The 17,844-nt window shown below is 44.2% G+C and overlaps 1 protein-coding gene across 2 annotated transcripts in view; it reads left to right on the top strand.

The window, feature by feature from the left end:
* Positions 1-10,670: 10,670 nt before the first annotated feature.
* Positions 10,671-17,844, top strand: part of RBL2 (RB transcriptional corepressor like 2) — a 68,769-nt gene continuing 61,595 nt past the window's right edge. Inside the window, exons 1-2 of one of the 2 annotated variants that reach the window (XM_065416396.1) lie at positions 10,671-10,769; positions 13,582-13,712. In XM_065416396.1, coding sequence (XP_065272468.1) covers positions 10,701-10,769; positions 13,582-13,712 — 200 coding nt within the window. In that variant the 5' untranslated portion in view covers positions 10,671-10,700. Of the gene's footprint in view, positions 10,770-12,023; positions 12,042-13,581; positions 13,713-17,844 lie in introns of those variants that run through there. The other variant, XM_065416395.1, reaches the window with a different exon arrangement.

Raw genomic sequence — 17,844 nt, forward strand, 5'->3', positions numbered from 1 at the left:
TCTATTTCCAATAGTTGGGAGTCCTGTTGGATAGGGGCTCTCTTCTACCATGTCTTCCTGCCAGTGGCAGCCTCTCCTCAGACTCTGTCTTGCAGTTCAGCTGTGGCTGCTGCTGTGCCATCTTGGGTGTTTCCTGCTGCTTTGATCACAATTGTGTCTGTTCTGACCAAATGAGTGGCTAGAGCTCAGCTCTGCACTTCTGCAATGGAGGGAGCCTTTCACTGTAGTGAGGGAAGGCTCTGGCAGGGGAGAGGCAGCGGGACACTATACTGCTAAAAACAGTAGTGTAGGTGTGGGAATCACTGCTTAGACATGTAGAGAGAGAGATAGCATATTGTCGTGGTCAAAGACCCCCACGCAGTTATTTTAGTTCAAAGACTCATAGCCTGAGGCCTTTATTGACATACAAACCAGTGCGCACTGGGGTGTGGTCCGGAGACCAACACCCCAGTGCGCACTGGTTTGTATGTCAATAAAGGCCTCAGGCTATGAGTCTTTGAACTAAAATAACTGCGTGGGGGTCTTTGACCACGACAATTTGGGGGCTCGTCCGGGATCACTCGACGTCCCACCGGACCGGAGGACCGTGGACCGCTCTCACACCGATCCCAGGCGCCAGGTAAGAGACCCTTGTCTCTATTTGGGCTTCGGTGGGGAGCTGCCCATAGGCTCTGGGTTCAGGTAAGGGCGCGCTGTGATCCGAACCTTTTGAGGTAAGACTCATTTGCCTGACGCCTGTTCGTTTTGTGTGTGTCTGTTCTGTAACTTGTCTGTTTAAATTCTTGCATCATGCTGCACTTTCTCTATCATTGTTTCCTTAGGCTATAAGCTAGGGGGGGAGGGCGTAGGGGACTGTCTGTTTTGTGGTGTGTACACGAGGTCTTAAACCCAACGGTTTCTTTGGAACAGCCTCGGTGAAATTACTGGGACATCCGTCTGGCAGTTAAACACTTTTAGAGTGCCAGCCCAGAATAAAAACAAGTTTCGGATGACAGGAGATTATTCAGGCAGGAACAGAGGCTGAATAGGCTGGGTGATCTCTCTGGGACATAAAGGAAACCACCACTGACTCAAGAACTAAGTGGCCCGAGGACTAGAGGTAAACAACTGAAAGGGTTTCTAATCTTAATAAGAACAAGAAGTACGCCAAACTCCTATGCTTTGCCTTTTTGAGCTTTCTATATTGTTGCTTGCTTAGCTTTGTGGCCATATCCCTCTGGGCGGTGGTGTCCCCAGAGGGAGGGGAGATACGCGGGGAAATATAGGGACCGGCTGCAGGAGCACCCCGGGAGAGTGGACCCCATAGTAAGTAGGGGCGTAATCCACCGAACCTGTAGGACGCGGGTGGACCCCTTAAGCGAGGTGGGGTATAATCCCCTGAGTAGAGTAGAGGGGGGGCGGAATCCACTGCCTGAACTTCAACAGGAGTTGGGGCGTAATCCAGGAGGACCCGGTGCAGCCGAAGGGGCCGGAGTAGCTCCCACTAGCAATAGGCTGGTGGACCACACTAGCAATAGGCTGTGTGAACTGATAAGACCTGCGGTCCGGGGATTGGCAGGACTCCCACCAGCACCAGGCTGTATGGCTGGGTAGGACTGTTATAGCAAAGATCCCAGTTTAGGTGTGGTGTGATTGTAGGTCGTAAGGTGGTTCCGGGACCTGCTACGGGCGGGGTAAGGGACCGTGAAGTGAAGTAGCGAAAACCCCCGTTTTGTGTAAGTAAAGTAGTAGGTCCCCACCCTTTTCTACCCATTTAAGTGACAATTGTGTCCCTTCTCGCTCGGAGAGCGGGAAGGCCCCGGGAAACCGTCCAAGTACTCCTAGGCAGTGGTGCAACCCATCCCGTTCTCTTGAAGACGGGCCGGTGCTCCCTGCTGGGGGAGGAGTGTACGGCGACCACCTCCTTGCTCGGAGAGCGGGGGGGCCCCTAAGGAATCCGTCCTAGTACTCCTAGGTAGTAGAGTATCCCATCCCGTACTCTTGAAGACGGGCCGGTGCTCTCTACTGGGGGAGGAGAGTACGGTGACCAAGGCTTTCCTAATTTTTCGTGTAATTGACCTACGACCAAAAACCCTTCCCCGAATCTTATCTTCCTCTGGAGCAAGAACTCGCGTGTGGGTTGGATCACTGTGGAGTGAGCTCCCTCCCCTTGCTGTGTTTAAAGGGGAGCCCCTGGAAATCGTTTGCCAAAACCTGGGACAATCGGGCATCCTACCCCGTTCCTTTTAAAGGCGGATTGGTAACTCATTGCTGAACAGGGTGCATGCGAGGACCTCCCTTATAAATCCTTCCTATTGGTGTGTGAATGTTGAAAGGGGTGGACCTCGCCTAGAGAAACGAAGGTTGGGTGGACCTCACCTAGAGAAACGGAGGTTGGGTGGACCTCACCTGGAGAAACGGAGGTTAAAAAAGAAAAAGATAGAAAACCAAATAAAAATGCTAATTGCAGTGTTCTAGTTTGTGTAATATAAATTTTAGTGTTGTTTAACTATTCTTCCAGCATGATAGCAAGTGTTTTAGTGTTGTTGTGTTGTTTAACCACTCTTTAAGTATAATAATAATTGTTTTGATAAATAATTGGTCCTCTTCTACAAGGAGAGTTGGTAAAAACAGCCCACCCTCCCTGCTGAATTGATAGTAAAACAGTGCCTGTGCCCATAAGAAAAAAAGGATTGGGCCCAAGCGGGCAGACAACCGCAGTTTGAGGAAGTTAAGAGGGGGGGGGGTTGAGGGGTTAACTCTGTAGTTGCTGGTGAAAATTAAGTAATTGCAGAGTTGGCTTCTTGCTTTCTTTCCTTTCATAATAGTAATTGCTTAAATAATAATGTAACGTTGTGCAGTCTATATGATTTTATAGAAACTTAATAATAAGTCAATATAATGTAACTGGAATAGTTTTAGAAAAAATATGGTGATAAGTAAATATAACGCAACTGGGATATGCTTCATGCAAAAGGTCTCTTGTAAGGTATCATTACAGAGCTTATAATCTACTAAGTATAGTCATCTAATTTGTACCACTCTTGCATCTAAAACTGGAAATATAAAATGTATCTCTCTATCAGTGTTATAGAGGGCAAACAATTTATAAGTTTGCCCTGCATGGGCTTGTGCAGGGTAAAACGGATTTATTTGGGTTTAGACCCCATTGGGATTTGGGCATCTGAGTGCTAGAGACAAGCACACTATTGTAAGCTGTTTTCAGGTAGACTTGCAGCTTTGGGACAAGTAATTCAGCGGGGTCTGTGTTAGAGCAGATTAGAGTGTCTAGCTCGGCAAGACAGGGTGCTGGAGTCCTGGGCTGGCAGGAAAGGCAGGAGCAGAAGTAGTCTTGGTACATTGGGTGGCAGCTCCCAAGTGGGTTTCTGTAATCCAACCCGTCACAAATGGCATAAGCGGTAAAACTATAAATAAATGTTAAAAAAAAAGGAAATTCTTGGTTTCTTTGCAGCCATTCCTTTGGGAGTGTCTGTAAATAATCCAGGCAAAAGAATATTAAGGTAAAATCATTTGACTATATAAAAAGGGTTAGTTAAATTTGTTAAGAAACGCTCCTGGTGTGTATAATTTTTTTGTTTATAAGTTTAAGATGTTTTCTAGTGTTGTTTAATTTTGGTATTTAGCATTTGATCCTCAAAGTAATTTAATGCTTTATAAAATTTAAAGTGTTTAAAATAAAGACCAAAGTTGTGGCTGCAGCAAAATAGTCAAAGCCAAAAGAATGGAAAATTTTAAATCTGTTTTGGTAACAAATAGCAAGTAAAAGCTAATATCAACTAAAAGCCACAAATAGAAATCTGGAAGTGTTGCTAGGTACATCTTATACCCTGATCACCTTTGGCACTCCCTGGACGGTTGCGCCTCAGGTGCTCTGGCCCTATTTGCTCGTGTGCATCACCGGATGACAGTGCACCGTTGATTGCTGCAGTTAAATAAAACGTTTCCTCTGTGGCCCAGCACTACTGCCAGTGACGTGATGATTGGGCAGGCAGCACTTTTCCCTCTTTGGAAACTCTTTCTAAATATTTAAATTAATTTAATATCAAGTGTTTGGATAATATAATTGTAAGTTTGCAAGAAGGGCAAATGCAGGATCTTGGACGGAGGTTTTGCAACAGTTTTGCATTGGTAAAATATGTAATGCATGGGCTGTTGTGAAGCTTTTGCTTAAGAATTTTGTATCACAATCTGGCATATCTAAACTGATTATAAAAGAGCTGTGTGCAGCTTCACAGATCCAGTATGGCCAAATGCCCTTTAAAGGCCACTCTCAATCAAAGAACCAGATTCAGCCCTCATAAAAATTTTTACCAGGGCACCCAATGCAACTACCAACAGTGCCCTGCTGGCCTGGCTCAAATAAACAGTCATTTAATAAATTACACAATAGTCAGGCACTAACGAAATGTGTTAGGTCTTTTTATATACAGCAGTCCTGCCACTCACTAAAACCAGAAACTGGGTTTGCATAAGGGTCCATCAGCAAAGAACTGCCCTGGCCCCATGCTAAGGGACTCTTGTCCGCTGACAAATCCATTAAGCCTTCGGACCTTGCTAAGAAAACAACTTCTCCACCTAAGGCCATAATAAAGCCTCCAACCAAGCATGGTAATTGTGCTGGTAACCCCTCCCTTGCAGCCTCATTGCCGGACAGCTAAGTGAACTAAGACTACAAAATCTTAAAGAATAGCTTGCGAAAGCTAGCCAAAACTACCTAAAGATGAAACTTTTAATATTTCTCAGCCTCTCCTCCTTAACGAACTTGGGGTGGGGAGGGAAAAAGTAATTTTTTTGTGTTGTTTTTGTTTTTCTAAATCTTGGCCAATCAGTAGCCTTCGGTTTGGCCTGTGTCGTATTGCAGTGTATTCCGGCTCTATATGGTTGCCCATTGTTTTAGTCCCCGCTCCCCAGCTACTCCCCCTTGTATCTTCTCCAATTCCCATACAAATCTGTTTGGCCATAGCCTCAGGGAAATTCAAGTCTCGGAACAACGAATGTGGTATAGCACATCCTACCGATGGAATTGTTGTTTACAGTGGTGAATTGTGCTAAATGCTACTATAAGAACCACCACTTTCTCATTTCCCTCTCTGCTTTCCAAATAACTACCTAGTACCCTAATTGTTTTCAGAGAGCGGCCATTCAACTGGCCCAGCTTGTGCAGTGGGAAAGTTTTTATCAAGGAAGGAGAGGTTTGGTGGAAGGAGCTTTGCATGGCCTAACTAGAGTAGCCGCTATTTAAACAATAAACAAAGCCCAAAACCATAAAAAACGCCTGAAAAATTTGGAAAAAGCATCAGGCCTCCTTACTGAAGCAAAATTAATAAACACCCTTGCCTTAGCAGGAAAGGACACTGTCTGGGATTCAGCTTGTAGTCAAATGCAGGATTTCTTTAACGGTCCCTTTTAAATCAGCGGTGGCCTAAAACCCTTACCACTACTGTGGGAGTGCCACCCAAGCTGTGGAAGTGAAAAAATACGTGAACATTGTCAAAATAAAGCTGTAACTCTGTTGCATGTACCTTCCAAGCACCCCTGCTGCACCGCTGACAGGGAGCCGCCTGAGGTAAACCTGTGCCCCAATCCCCTGCCCCAGCCCTAAGCCCCCACCCAAACCCAGAGCCCCTTCCTGCACCCTAAACCCCTCATCCGCGGCCGCACCCCAGAGCCTGCACCCCCACCCCGCAGCCCTCACCCCAGCACTCCAACCCTTTGCCCCAGCCTAGAGCCCCCTCCCACACTCTAAACCTCTCATTCTCGGCCCCACCCCGCACCACAACCCTCTGCCCCAGCCCTGAGCCCCTCCCACACCCCAACCCATTATCCCCAGCTCCATTGGGTCACAGGCATCAACAATTTTCTTCAACTGGGTCGCCAGAAAAAAAGTTTGAAAACCACTGCTCTAATCTACTCTCATAAGCCATGCCTCAAATCTACACTGCTAGGTGGGCATATAGCATCTGTACTCTGTATGTGGCCATAAAGTATAGACATAACTTTTGTTTACCCCCGACTTTACCCAACACACATCTTCTAGAATCAAATAAGGAATTGCCTCATCTTCCCAAACACACAGAAACCCTTACAGTCATAGTATTGCCAGCCCTGAATATTCAAAAATCATGAGTCAGGCCCCAAGAAATCATGATTGGCTTAAAAAAATTGTGGTTTTTTTTTTTTATTAAAATAAAAGGTTTTTTATTTGCTTTCTGTTTTTTGAGCCTTCAGGGTGCACGCCAATCACATTTTTTAAGCTTTTCTCAGCAAACACAAGGGCTAGTAACTTAACTGCTTTAAAAAACAAAAACAAAAAAACAAAAACCCTGAAATACTCTTATCACTTATCTCTGGGAGCTGAGGCTTTAAGTAAAACATCTACTTCAAGACTCACAATAAAACTGTGAGAGTTGGCAACACTGCAATAAGAGCACTGGCTACCTTGATGATGCAAATCCACATTGGAAAGGCTAAGAATCATATTTCGGAGGAAAATTCCTAGGTATGCACTACTTTCCCCATGCACAAATCTCTCCAAGAGTTGGTTGACTTGGACTAGCCTAATCTGGACCAAGCTATGACTGATAAGTATCCTGTCTCCTTTGAGAAGTACTTCTTAGGCCTGGGATACACTAGCGGGGGCTAAGATACGCAACTTCAGCTACGCTATTCGCGTAGCTGAAGTCGAAGTATCTTAGTTTGACTTACCTGGCCGTCCTCATGGCAGCGAGTCGACCGCCGCGGCTCCCTTGTCGACTCCGCTTACTCCTCTTGCCAAGGTGGAGTACGGGCGTCGATTCAGGGATCGATTTATCACATCTAGACGAGACGCGATAAATCGATCCCCGATACATCGAACACTACCCGCTGATCCGGCAGGTAGTATAGATGTACCCTTAGTCTCCAAGGTAGATGGCAAGGTAGCAGCCATTACTTCAAAATCTGCCCCTACATTGATTCTTTTGCTACCCTGATGAACAGATTGGGCTCGGTCATCTGCCAGTGCAAAGATTTTGACGTTGTTACCTTGGCCCTCAAGAGTGCAACCCATTTGGTTTACATAGCTAGGTCACTGCAATCGCTCAACTAGGTCACCAACCTGGCAGTAGCTTACATAAAATAGAATCACAAAGCAATGCCATGTATGAAGGATTTTTGAGCTAGCTGCCACACAACTTCTGGTAGAATCACCAGTGAGGTTAGGTGCACTGGTTGCTATACAGTATTAGACACATTTGGCTTTTAGAATGCCATTTTGTGAGGGGAAATTTCAGTTTATAACTATTGCATTCAAAGAGATTAAGCTGTTTCAGGAAGTGAAACCCAGGAACAACCCGTCAGCTCCCACCTGGTGGTCTTGTAAGAAATGTTATTCCCAATCTTTCCCAGGGCCCTTTCCGGGGTGAAAAGTCTGATTATTTATATTGCAGCATCTAGGAGCCCTAATCATGGACCAGAACTCCATTGACATAATCAGTGTCTATATTAGGGGGTTGCACCAGTACAGTAGTACTGGTGGCTGAAAATTTCATGTAGACAGGGCCTTAGATGGCACTTAGAAGTGAGTTAGAGGGACACAATGAGTTGAGTTAAGCAATTAAAATTTTAAATGAGGTTTGTTTTTCGTAATGTTTTTAAGATGTGTTGATCTGGTTTTGCACAATTGAGCTTTGTGCATATTAGCAGATTAGCTTGCTCTTTTGCAAGAGCAACAAGATTTCAATATATAATTTGAAATATCTATAGAAAAGGTAGATACTATATATTTTAAAATACAAAACTTTATTTAAAAATAAATAATTACAGTTGTTAAGTGAAAACAATGTAGTTATCACATCATTTACAAAACCCCGGCACATAAAAAGGTAGGGAAATATGCATATTTCATCAGCACACAACAACCTTACTTCTGACCCATGGCTTATTGACCTTTTTATGTGTGTTATTTTTGTTATCTTGATTTCTGTCTCTAAATATTTTCTTTTAAGGGAGACTCTTCGGGGGAAATGATCAGTTAATATATTTATCACTAGACAATAAAACATTGTGGTAAAATATTTATAATTGCTTTTTTCTTGACAGTAATATTGTATATGTAGCTTAACAGGAAAACCATAAAACAATTGTCCCTGGCATACACCTTTCTGGCTGGCACAGAGTTAGCTATATAGACTGTGCCTCACTTAAAGTTGCCCCCACACTGGGAAAATGACTGTTTTTAAGTGCTTTTAACTTTCTAACTCGGGTTTGTTTTTATTATTTTTGTAAATAGTTATTGGGTAATTTTCAATGAGGATTTAGTCATCCTGAACATCTAGGCTTTAATCCTGAAAAGAATTATTAATGTGCTTCACTTTATGCATTGTGTGAGTAATCCCATTGACTTCAGTGGGACTGCTCACAGACCCTGATCTTCAACTTGTGTAAGCTGCTATAGCTCAGCTGAAATCAACTGAACTATGGCAATTAACACCAGCTGAGGATCTGCAGGATCAGGACCTTAAATTTAAAAGGTTTAGCCATTTTGAGTGATCAGAGCAGAAAAGTGTTTTTAAACACACACACCCCACCTCAAATCAGCTTGCTCAAACGGGGGGAGGAAGGAGAATCACCTCAGACTAAAATCAAGCATGGAAAATTTCTGTTAGAAGGGAGAAATTTTCACAATGTTATGAACATGTGAATATAAGACCATATGAAAATGTTACCATTCTATTTTAAAAGGCACTGTTCTTTTCCCATTAGTCATATTTTAAGGTAAATTTAATTTACCTTCCAACTAGTCTATTAACAATTAGCATATTAGAGCCCAGTCTTCCAGTCCCATGGCTTCATCCAACTCCCATGGAAATGAATGGGACTTTGTCCCTTGACTTCAGGGGGAATTGGGCCCTGAAGTACTATTGACTTAAATGAAAATGTTGCTACATTAGGGACTGTAGGTTTGACTCATAGTAACTGTTAGCAAAAGTTATGTAACCTTTCATGCTCTTTAGATTAATTCTCTGGTGCCATCTAGTGTTTTTAGAGTAGACTACAAATGTCAAATCCTAGTTCTTGGAAAATAAATTGTTTTGGGCTGCACAAGTCACCCTTCACTGCTTTTCAGTTTCACTTTTATGTATAAAATCATCCCCGTGGTTCTTAATATTTGTGATTTAGATATGAAACTTGACTAGTACAAGACCAAATAGACATAGTTAAAACACCTTTCACAGCAAAGATCTAAAATGTTCTTGACTTTCCCTGATTTTCAGTATTAAAACTTCATCGGTACATAAGTTTGAGAGGATTGTTCAATTTCCCCGTCTATTCTTGGTGAAAAGAGCCAATAGTAGTGGATTTACTTTTTTATATGACCACTTATCCTCTGAAAATTGAGACCTACCAGTTCATTTCAGGTTGACTGACAGATAGTAATGACTTTTGATCACTATCAACAAGCAGCGGGATTGAAATCAGACAGGAAAGACTGCATATTCCATTAACAGTTACTGCCCATAATTGCAGAACCTATTCTTCATAAAAGTCTAAAACTTCTTTGGGACACTGAATTCCAGTGCCTTATTTCATTTGGCGTTAGAAAAATGTTTGGGGTTTTTTGGGGTCAATTTTATATAAATTGGCTTTTTAGCTAATTGAATGCCTCACTGTGTCAGAGGAAAGACAATTAGTAATTTTATTGTGCCTTCTATCTGCAGACCTCAAAGCATCTAGTGAACATTCATTAACTTCATGTAACCCTGCAAGGTATGTAAATATTAGTTTCCTCGCTGGTAAAAATGAGATTAAGGAGTCGGTGAATTGCCCAAGGTTACAGAGCAAGGCAGTGACAGAGCCAGGTGTAAAACCCAGCAGTTCGGATTCTAATCGTGTAACAGGACTGTGCCCTCCATCTCACAAAGAACTGGGGCTGGGAGCAATTGAAACCCAACACTTGCATTCCCCAGTGAGCATCCCCACGGGCTTGCACCGAGAGAACAGAAGATGGGGATTAAAAACCCGTTAGGTGACTCGGGCGGAAGTCGGGCTGTAGACCTGCCCTAAATTTTGATGCGTGTTAAACGTCAGCGGCGATGCCCCGTGGCTTGCGCGTTCACGTGCCCCCAAGCCGCGCTAGTTCAGGGCAGAGCTCCCAGGGGCGGCTGCTGGCTGTGGCTGGCCGGCCGGGCCGCAGGGCGGCGCTGCGGGTCTCTAGCAGAGAGGCAGCGCGTGAAGCTGCCATCATCCCCGAGCGCAGCAACGGGCCTGGCCTATCCGCCTGAGCCATCGCAGTGCATGCTGGGCGTGGTAGTTTTTGCTGCCTGGCTGTGGGATGCGATGGGGGGGGGGGGTTGGCACGGCTTGCTGGGATAGGTCACGTAGGCGCCCTCGCAGGCGGGTGCGTAGGGAGAAGTGTACTGCGCCTGCCTGCGAGGAGCCCGTTGATTGGTAGAGGCTCCCCGCCAGACCAATGAGGGTGCAGGGTGGGGCAGAGGGCGGGGGCGGAGCTCGGCGCCGGGGTGTTTGGATTCGAACGCCACTCCTGACCGGCGCAGGCGCAGTGTGAGGCAGGGCGGCGTTGCCCTCTAGTGACGGGGTAGGGGATGCCGGGCGAAGAGGAGGAGGAGGCCGAAGCGGGGGTCGCGGGCAGCGCCGCCTCCCCGCCGGCGGAGGAGTGGGGCACTCGGCAGCGCTATGAGGAGCTCTGCAGCAGCCTCAACATGGACGAGCGCGCCCGGGCCGAGGCCTGGCTCAGCTACCAGGGCATGAAGCGTAACTACACCCTGGAGGTGAGGGGCGGCCGGGGGGGGGGGGGGGGCAAGGCGAGGGGGGAGGGGCTGCCGAGGGGGGGGGGGGGGTGTCTCTGTGACAGACACAGTCCGGACCAGGAACGCTGTGGGACTCGCATCCCTTGTTGTTGCCTCAGAGACTCTCCGCCCCAGCGTCAGGAAATGGCTCGGTAGCCCTCTGTGCAGGAGTCCTAACGCCCCTCCCCTCCTGCACACACAAAAAGGATGTTCGTGTTTGCCCCGTGAGGGAAGGAGGGTTGCATTCCCTGACCTGTGATGTGTTAACCTGAGGTTCTAACTTTTTTCCTAATCGAGAAAAAAACCAAACTGTTCTCCTGCCTGAGATAGTTGCAAACCAGGATATTTCTCTCCAATTCCTTCAAAATTGCCATGTGTCTGTTTCTGCAACATTCCAAAAATGTGTTAAACCGAGTCTAATACAAATTTCTTCTCGTCTATTAAACCTTTGTTAAAAAGTGGGACGTTTAAGTGAAGTCTACTATTTCTAAAGCTTTGCTGCTTTTATAAAATAAGGAATATTTGCTGGTGGTATGAAGTGTTTTTATAAATTAACATAGTACATTCTGTGATGCAGTATCCTCAGTCTTTCTGTTGGTTCTTTGGCTTGCTGTTTTCAGAATTCAGTAGTTCACAATGACAGGTTTCCGAGTAGCAGCCGTGTTAGTCTGTTCTTTTTTAGTAGTTCACAATGTATGTTCCCATATGGACTAATGGGGTTCTACCATAGTGTATTTACTAGTAATGTGTGCAAAGATGTTTTTCAGCTATCGTGTATTATATTCAGATAAAGTACTTTTTTGTGTTGGTATTTTACCAAATGTTGAAATAGGTTTTATTTCACATATTACACTAGTTTCTGGATTTAACAACAGAAATATACACATCCAGTTTGCTTACACAGCTACTGTGATTCAATGAAAATCTGATATATGTACACACACATATTGCTACATGAATAGGTACCTATTGAGCATACAAATATCTGCAGTACCATAATAACCACAGTTTCTATGTGTGTTCTAGCACATAATTGTGCACATACTTCTGTGTGGTCAGTTTTTGGAAACACAGCTTTTAAATTTGATCCCCCGAAGTTGAGATTCAGATTTATTTAAAAAATATTTCTACCTGATAATTTTCTGGCAGTAAAGAAAAGTGTTAATGTGTATATCTGAATACAGTAGGATGGCAATTAAATATAATTTACTGTGCAAATATAACTTTTTTATTCATATGCAAAATATATTTAAAGTGGAATTAAGATACAAGCACTCAGCCAGCACCCTGTGCTGCTTGTGCCCTACCAGCATATGATGATTTAATTCCCAAACTCAAAGGATGCAATACCAGCTTCTGTTACATACTTCTTATAAGAAAGTTGTTTAAAAAAAAAAAATCACCAAACCACAGAGGTTAGAAAACCAAGAAAAGCTGAGTTAATGGGATATTTTCCACATTATACAATCTTAACTCTGCCTCCTTTGAGGACCTTTATGTATGTCCTCTTACCGTGCATCAAAAGCCTGATTTATTTGGAAAGGAACAGTGAGGTCAAAGCACCACATTTAAAATCAACTTTTTGGTCATTTAGAAAATTCCAGATTTTGAATGTTAACTCAGTGTCAGAGACACAAGGTGTTTGAGTTAATTTTTTTTTTAACCAACTTCTGTTAGTGGAAGGTAGAAGTTTTCAAACATCTCCCTGAAAAAGAAATCTGTATAGCTTGAAAGCTTGTCTCTTTCACCAAACAGAATTTGTTCAGTAAAAGATATTAACTCACCCACCTTATCTCTGTAATATCCTGGGACTAACACAGCTACGATGACACTGCAAACAATTCATTGTCAGCAGAAAAAGTAGCTTACTGCATAACACATTTTATCCATTGATGTCTGCTGTATGCAGTTAGGATTTCCCTGATTTGTACTTCATCAGTTGAGGTCTTATGATTTTATTTAAATTGCTACCAAGTTCTGATTTTTTTTTTTTTTTTTTTTTTTTTTTTTGGTTTGGTTTTTTTTGTATTACTGATTGTTTATCAGGAATAGGTTTGTCTGGTCTTAATACATCATCTTTCTGCAGGCCAGGAAAATTATGGCTTTGATAGAGAGGCATCCACCAGAGTATATATTGGCAATTGGAACATTGAGAGTGACATGATAGACTTACCAATAAGATATTCTCTGACAGGACACTAGGATATATGTGCCCACTGCTAGAAAATGCCTTGAATCTCATCTGTATGACACTTTCAATTACCTTGATGAAATAGACATATGAAACCGGACCAAGTGTATAAGTTTCTAACTGTATTGATTGTGGGTGCAGCCAGACTGGAGAGCTCAAACTTGAAAACTTTCATTCTTAGTCTTTGAGGGAAAAATGAACAAGTGTCCTTAGGAATATTTGGGGAAGAAGAATGTTCTGGCAGCCAGGAGCAGTTGCTTTCATATCCACAAGGTGATAGAACATTTAAAATAATCTTCTCTTGTTAGAAGTAAAAAAGCATGCTGAATGCCCCATGTAAAATTTGGCTTAACAAGCAATTGGTAAGTGTAAGTTAATTGATTCTTTAGTAATTTTGATGTTACCTAATTTTAGCATTTTTTAAATTCCTTAATTACATTATAACTAGAAAGAGCTTTTGAATAATTGAGTTAAGCTTTACAATCTTTCCCTTGAAATGTACTGGATTATTTTTTGCCTTTTTCTCTATATTGGATGCATAGCTGAAGTAAAAGAAACACTTATCAGTGTATCCTTTAAATGGCGTAATGTTTAATTTCACAGGGGAATGATCTACACTGGCTAGCATGTGCCTTATATGTGGCTTGCAGAAAAGCAGTCCCAACTGTGAGCAGAGGGACAGTCGAGGGAAACTATGTATCCTTAACAAGAATATTGCGCTGTTCAGAACAGAGGTAATTTCTCTTTCAAAAGTGCAACTATGTTGTTAAAATGTAAAAGTCTGCATTTCCCTTGCAAATGTCTAGAAATTGAGAGTGAAGGGTGAAAATTATCTTTAACTCACTCTTATTTCCTGCATTTTGACACACAGTGTTGTTATATTGCAAGACCTTTGTTCTCAGACACTATCATGAGTTAAAGACAGTTTGTCTTTAATATAAACTTTCCATCATTCTGAATGAGGATGTTTAACTCAGAAGGTTAAAATCATTTTAACAGACTTTGTTGTGATTTTATATCTAGTCACAATTCACGTGAATCATTAGCATGTTGTAACCACAGTATTTTTCTATCTCTGAGGCTGGCTTTTCAACCTCAGGAATCACAAGCAGGCCCATAAAAAGTAGTAGTGATGTGTGGGGGTGTCTTGGGGGGTTTATTTGGTGAAATCAAGTAAAAGCTGAGCTGCCTATTTAATACATAATATTCATATTCTTGTCTTGATTTTTCTAATGTACTTAGTGCTAATAACCAAATGAACGTGTGAATGTATTAAGTTGCGCTAGTCACATGAGACATTTACACACATGGATGTGCACATACACTTTCTCCTTCAAACAGTGGAGAGATGTCATCTTTGAGTTCTGGTCCCTGTGTGTATTCCACACACTCCAGGCACCTGAGACTGGAGATTTCTACTAAGTAGTGTCTGTTGTTTTGTGGCTATGCAGTTATTGTCCTTGTGCTCCAAGCTGAGGATATAAGGAGTGGGGCAGATTGACGCCTCTCCAGTTCCTTGTTACTGCTGCATGGCCTGATTCAGAATCCTCTGAGTCCGAAGCAATCTTCACATTTTCTTCTGAATTTGTAAATATATTTGTATGTAGTTTTTAGTATTCTTCTTGGTTTAGAGTTTTTTATAGTCTAGTTAGTATAGTCTCCCCAGTCGGATCCAGGCACCTTTCTGAGCACAAGTTCCAGAGCAGAGGCCAAAACCGCTAAGCCTCAGAAACCATTGCCTCTTGCAGGAGTAAGGGGCATACTCATGGGCATAAGGACTGATCCCCTGCCTAATCTGCCTCTAAGAGAATCCCCAACTCATTCCAGGTCTTGTGAATCCTTGTGCATGGGTCTTAAGGACTTGGGCATAAGATTTAAGAGGACCTAAGAGAGAAAGGTGCAAAGGAGGAGGGATCCATTGGTCTGGCTCCAACTTAGAGGCTGAAGGATAGTCATATGCCAGGTACTGACTGGGAGCTCCATGTTGGAATCCTTATTGAGAGTACTGACCCACTCCACAAGGAATCTGCTGATGATAGTGCCCTTGGATGTCTTGGATCTGTTGGTCCTGACACCCGGGACTCCGCAAACTCCAGGATGGACTGAAACATTTACCTTACCAGAGGATATTTTCACTTTGCCCTAACAACAATGTCTTTTCCTGTCTGGTCCGGTCCTCCTCTGACACATTTCATTATCAGAAGAAACCACTTTGAGGAGAGGGGATTCTCCCCTACCCCCTGCACAAGCCAGAACATTATTTCCCTGGTAAAACATGAGCCTACCTTCTCGTTGGCCGTGTCCGTTGTTCTAGACGAGCCTTTGCTTCCTTACAGGAGGCAAGCCCAGATGGAACCTCTAAAAGGTATTGGAGCCATTTTCCCCCAACGTACAACTATCCAGGGGATCGATGATAGACCGTGTCTTGGTGTCTCCCCAGCCAGTCGACCCTTCATATTGGCTCTACTGCAGTTCATGGGATCCATATGTTAGACATCCCAGATCCGTGCATGAATTGCACCCACCCTTTTGTCCTAGCTGATACCACTAAGCTCCGTTGGAGTATACTGAGAGAGAAATTGAACCAGATCTTTCAGTATTGACCGTTCCGATGGGCATATCATCATTCTCACCTGACAAGGCAATCACTCCATTATTGCCGTCCCTGCATAATGACCACAGGCAATTCCAGGAACTTTTCCAGATAGTTGTGACCGAACTCCAGATCTGTCTTGAGGAGATCCATGACACGCATCATAAATTCCAGTCCAGTTATGGAAATGGTGCGTCAGAAACCACATCGCACTCCGGCAACCTATCTTCTTCGAGTGATTGCTCATATTGATTCCAATTAGGTGTGTGCGTGCACAGTCGTCGAAAAGATTTTTCCCTAGCAGCAGCCGTCAGGTTGGCTGTGGAGCCCTGTGTAATGGCACCGTAATGGCGCTCAGTATATGACGCTGCCGACCTGGTGCCTCCTCAGTTCCTTCTTACCGCCAGTGCCATCGTTGGAACTGCGGTGAATTGCTTAGCAAGCTCTCCTTGTTCCCCCCTGAAACAGCAAAGCCTGGCAGCGTCCTCCATAAAGGTACACCTCGCTGCTATCTCGGCTTTCCACCTGGAAGCGTCTGGATGCTCCGTCTTCGCCAACCCTATGGTTGGTGGATCCCTCAAGGGTCTGGAATGGCTACATCCCCAGATCAGACAGCCTGTCCCCGCGTGGGACCTTAACCTGGTCCTCTCCAGACTAATGGGGACCCCCATTTGAACCGCTGGCGACTTGCTCACTTCTTTAATCTGTTGTGGAAGGTAGCCTTTTTGGTCACCATTACATCAGCAAGGAGGGTGTCTGAGTTAAAGGACTTTTCCTCTTACCCACCCTGTACGGTTTTCCACAGCAATAAGGTGCAACTCAGACCTCACCCGGCCTTTCTTCTTAAGGTTGTGTCATACTTCCACACTAGTCAGGACATTTTCCTGCCTGTTTTTTATCCTAAGCCTCATGCCAGTAGCCATGAGTGGAAGCTGCACTCCCTGGATGTTTGGTGAGAACTAGCCTTTTACATCCAGCGCACTAAGCCATTCAGATAGTCGAACCAGTTGTTCATAGCACCAGCAGACCAGATGAAAGGACTCCTGGCCTCATCTCAAAGGATATCTTCCTGGGTTACGTCATGCATCCTCACGTGCTATGAGCTGGCCAAAATACTGGCCCCAGCTCTTACTGCACACTCCACGAGTGCTCAGGCCTCATCAGCGACGTTCCTGGCCCAGGTCCCGATACAAGAAATCGTCAGGGCAACAAATTGGTCCTCGATACATACATTCACCTCTCATTACACCATCATCTGGCATGCCAGAGATGATGCAGCTTTCGGCAGAGCGATGCTCCGATCAATGATTCCATAACTCCAACCACAACCCCTAGGTAAGGCTTGGGAGTCACCTAATTGGAATCTAAATGAGCAATCGCTCATATCCATTCCAAACCCACCCACCTAACCCCTCTGTCGGAGTAACCGTCAAGAAGGAACTGAGGAGGCGCCAGGTCGGCAGGGTCATACATTGAGCGCCATGGAGGCGCCACTCCAGGAGGATCCACAGCCGACCCCACGGGTGTTGCTAGGGGGAAAACTTTCCGATGACTGTGCACACAGTGAGCACACACCTAATTGGAATCGATATGAGCAACACATCTCAAAGAACAACAGTTACGAGAAGATGAGTAACCGTTTTTTCCAGATCTGCAGGATGCTCTGGCACACAATCTCAGCAGGAACTTTTCTACAAACCACAAATAGGAGATACACAGTTATGTCCTAAAAGACATCTTGGCTCAGTGGAGAATGCCATCTTGGAATCTGTTCGCCTCCCAGGTGAACAAGAAAATTCCATCTGTACTGCCTCAGAGCAGCACTAGTCTGATTATCCAGAGGCAAGGCTCTCCTGTTATCCTGAACAAGCCACCTGAGGTATGCTAGTAGAACAGCAAAATCTAACATCCCAACCCCAAACCCTCTTGACCTCATGGCCTGGCTGTTGGATGGATACCCGACGTAGACCATTCGTATTTGGCAACCGTTCAGTCTATTCTCAATCGAAGCAGAAAAGACTCCACCAGAAAATGCTGTTTAGCTCAATGCAGGTGTTTCTCAGCCTGGATGCAATGGAACCAGCTGTCCCCAGAATCAGCAGATATTCCTGCTATTTCCTGTCCCTGAAGACTTCAGGGCTTTCTGTTAGTTTGCTGTGGATCCACCCAGCAGCAGTTGGTGCCTTCTGTTTGGTAGAAGGCCACTCCATTTTTACATACCCAACAACAATCAGATTCCTGAAAGGACTCGTTTACCACCGGCGGTGAAACCA

The sequence above is a fragment of the Emys orbicularis genome, chromosome 14 (genome assembly GCF_028017835.1).
Source record: "Emys orbicularis isolate rEmyOrb1 chromosome 14, rEmyOrb1.hap1, whole genome shotgun sequence".
NCBI lineage: Eukaryota > Metazoa > Chordata > Testudines > Emydidae > Emys > Emys orbicularis.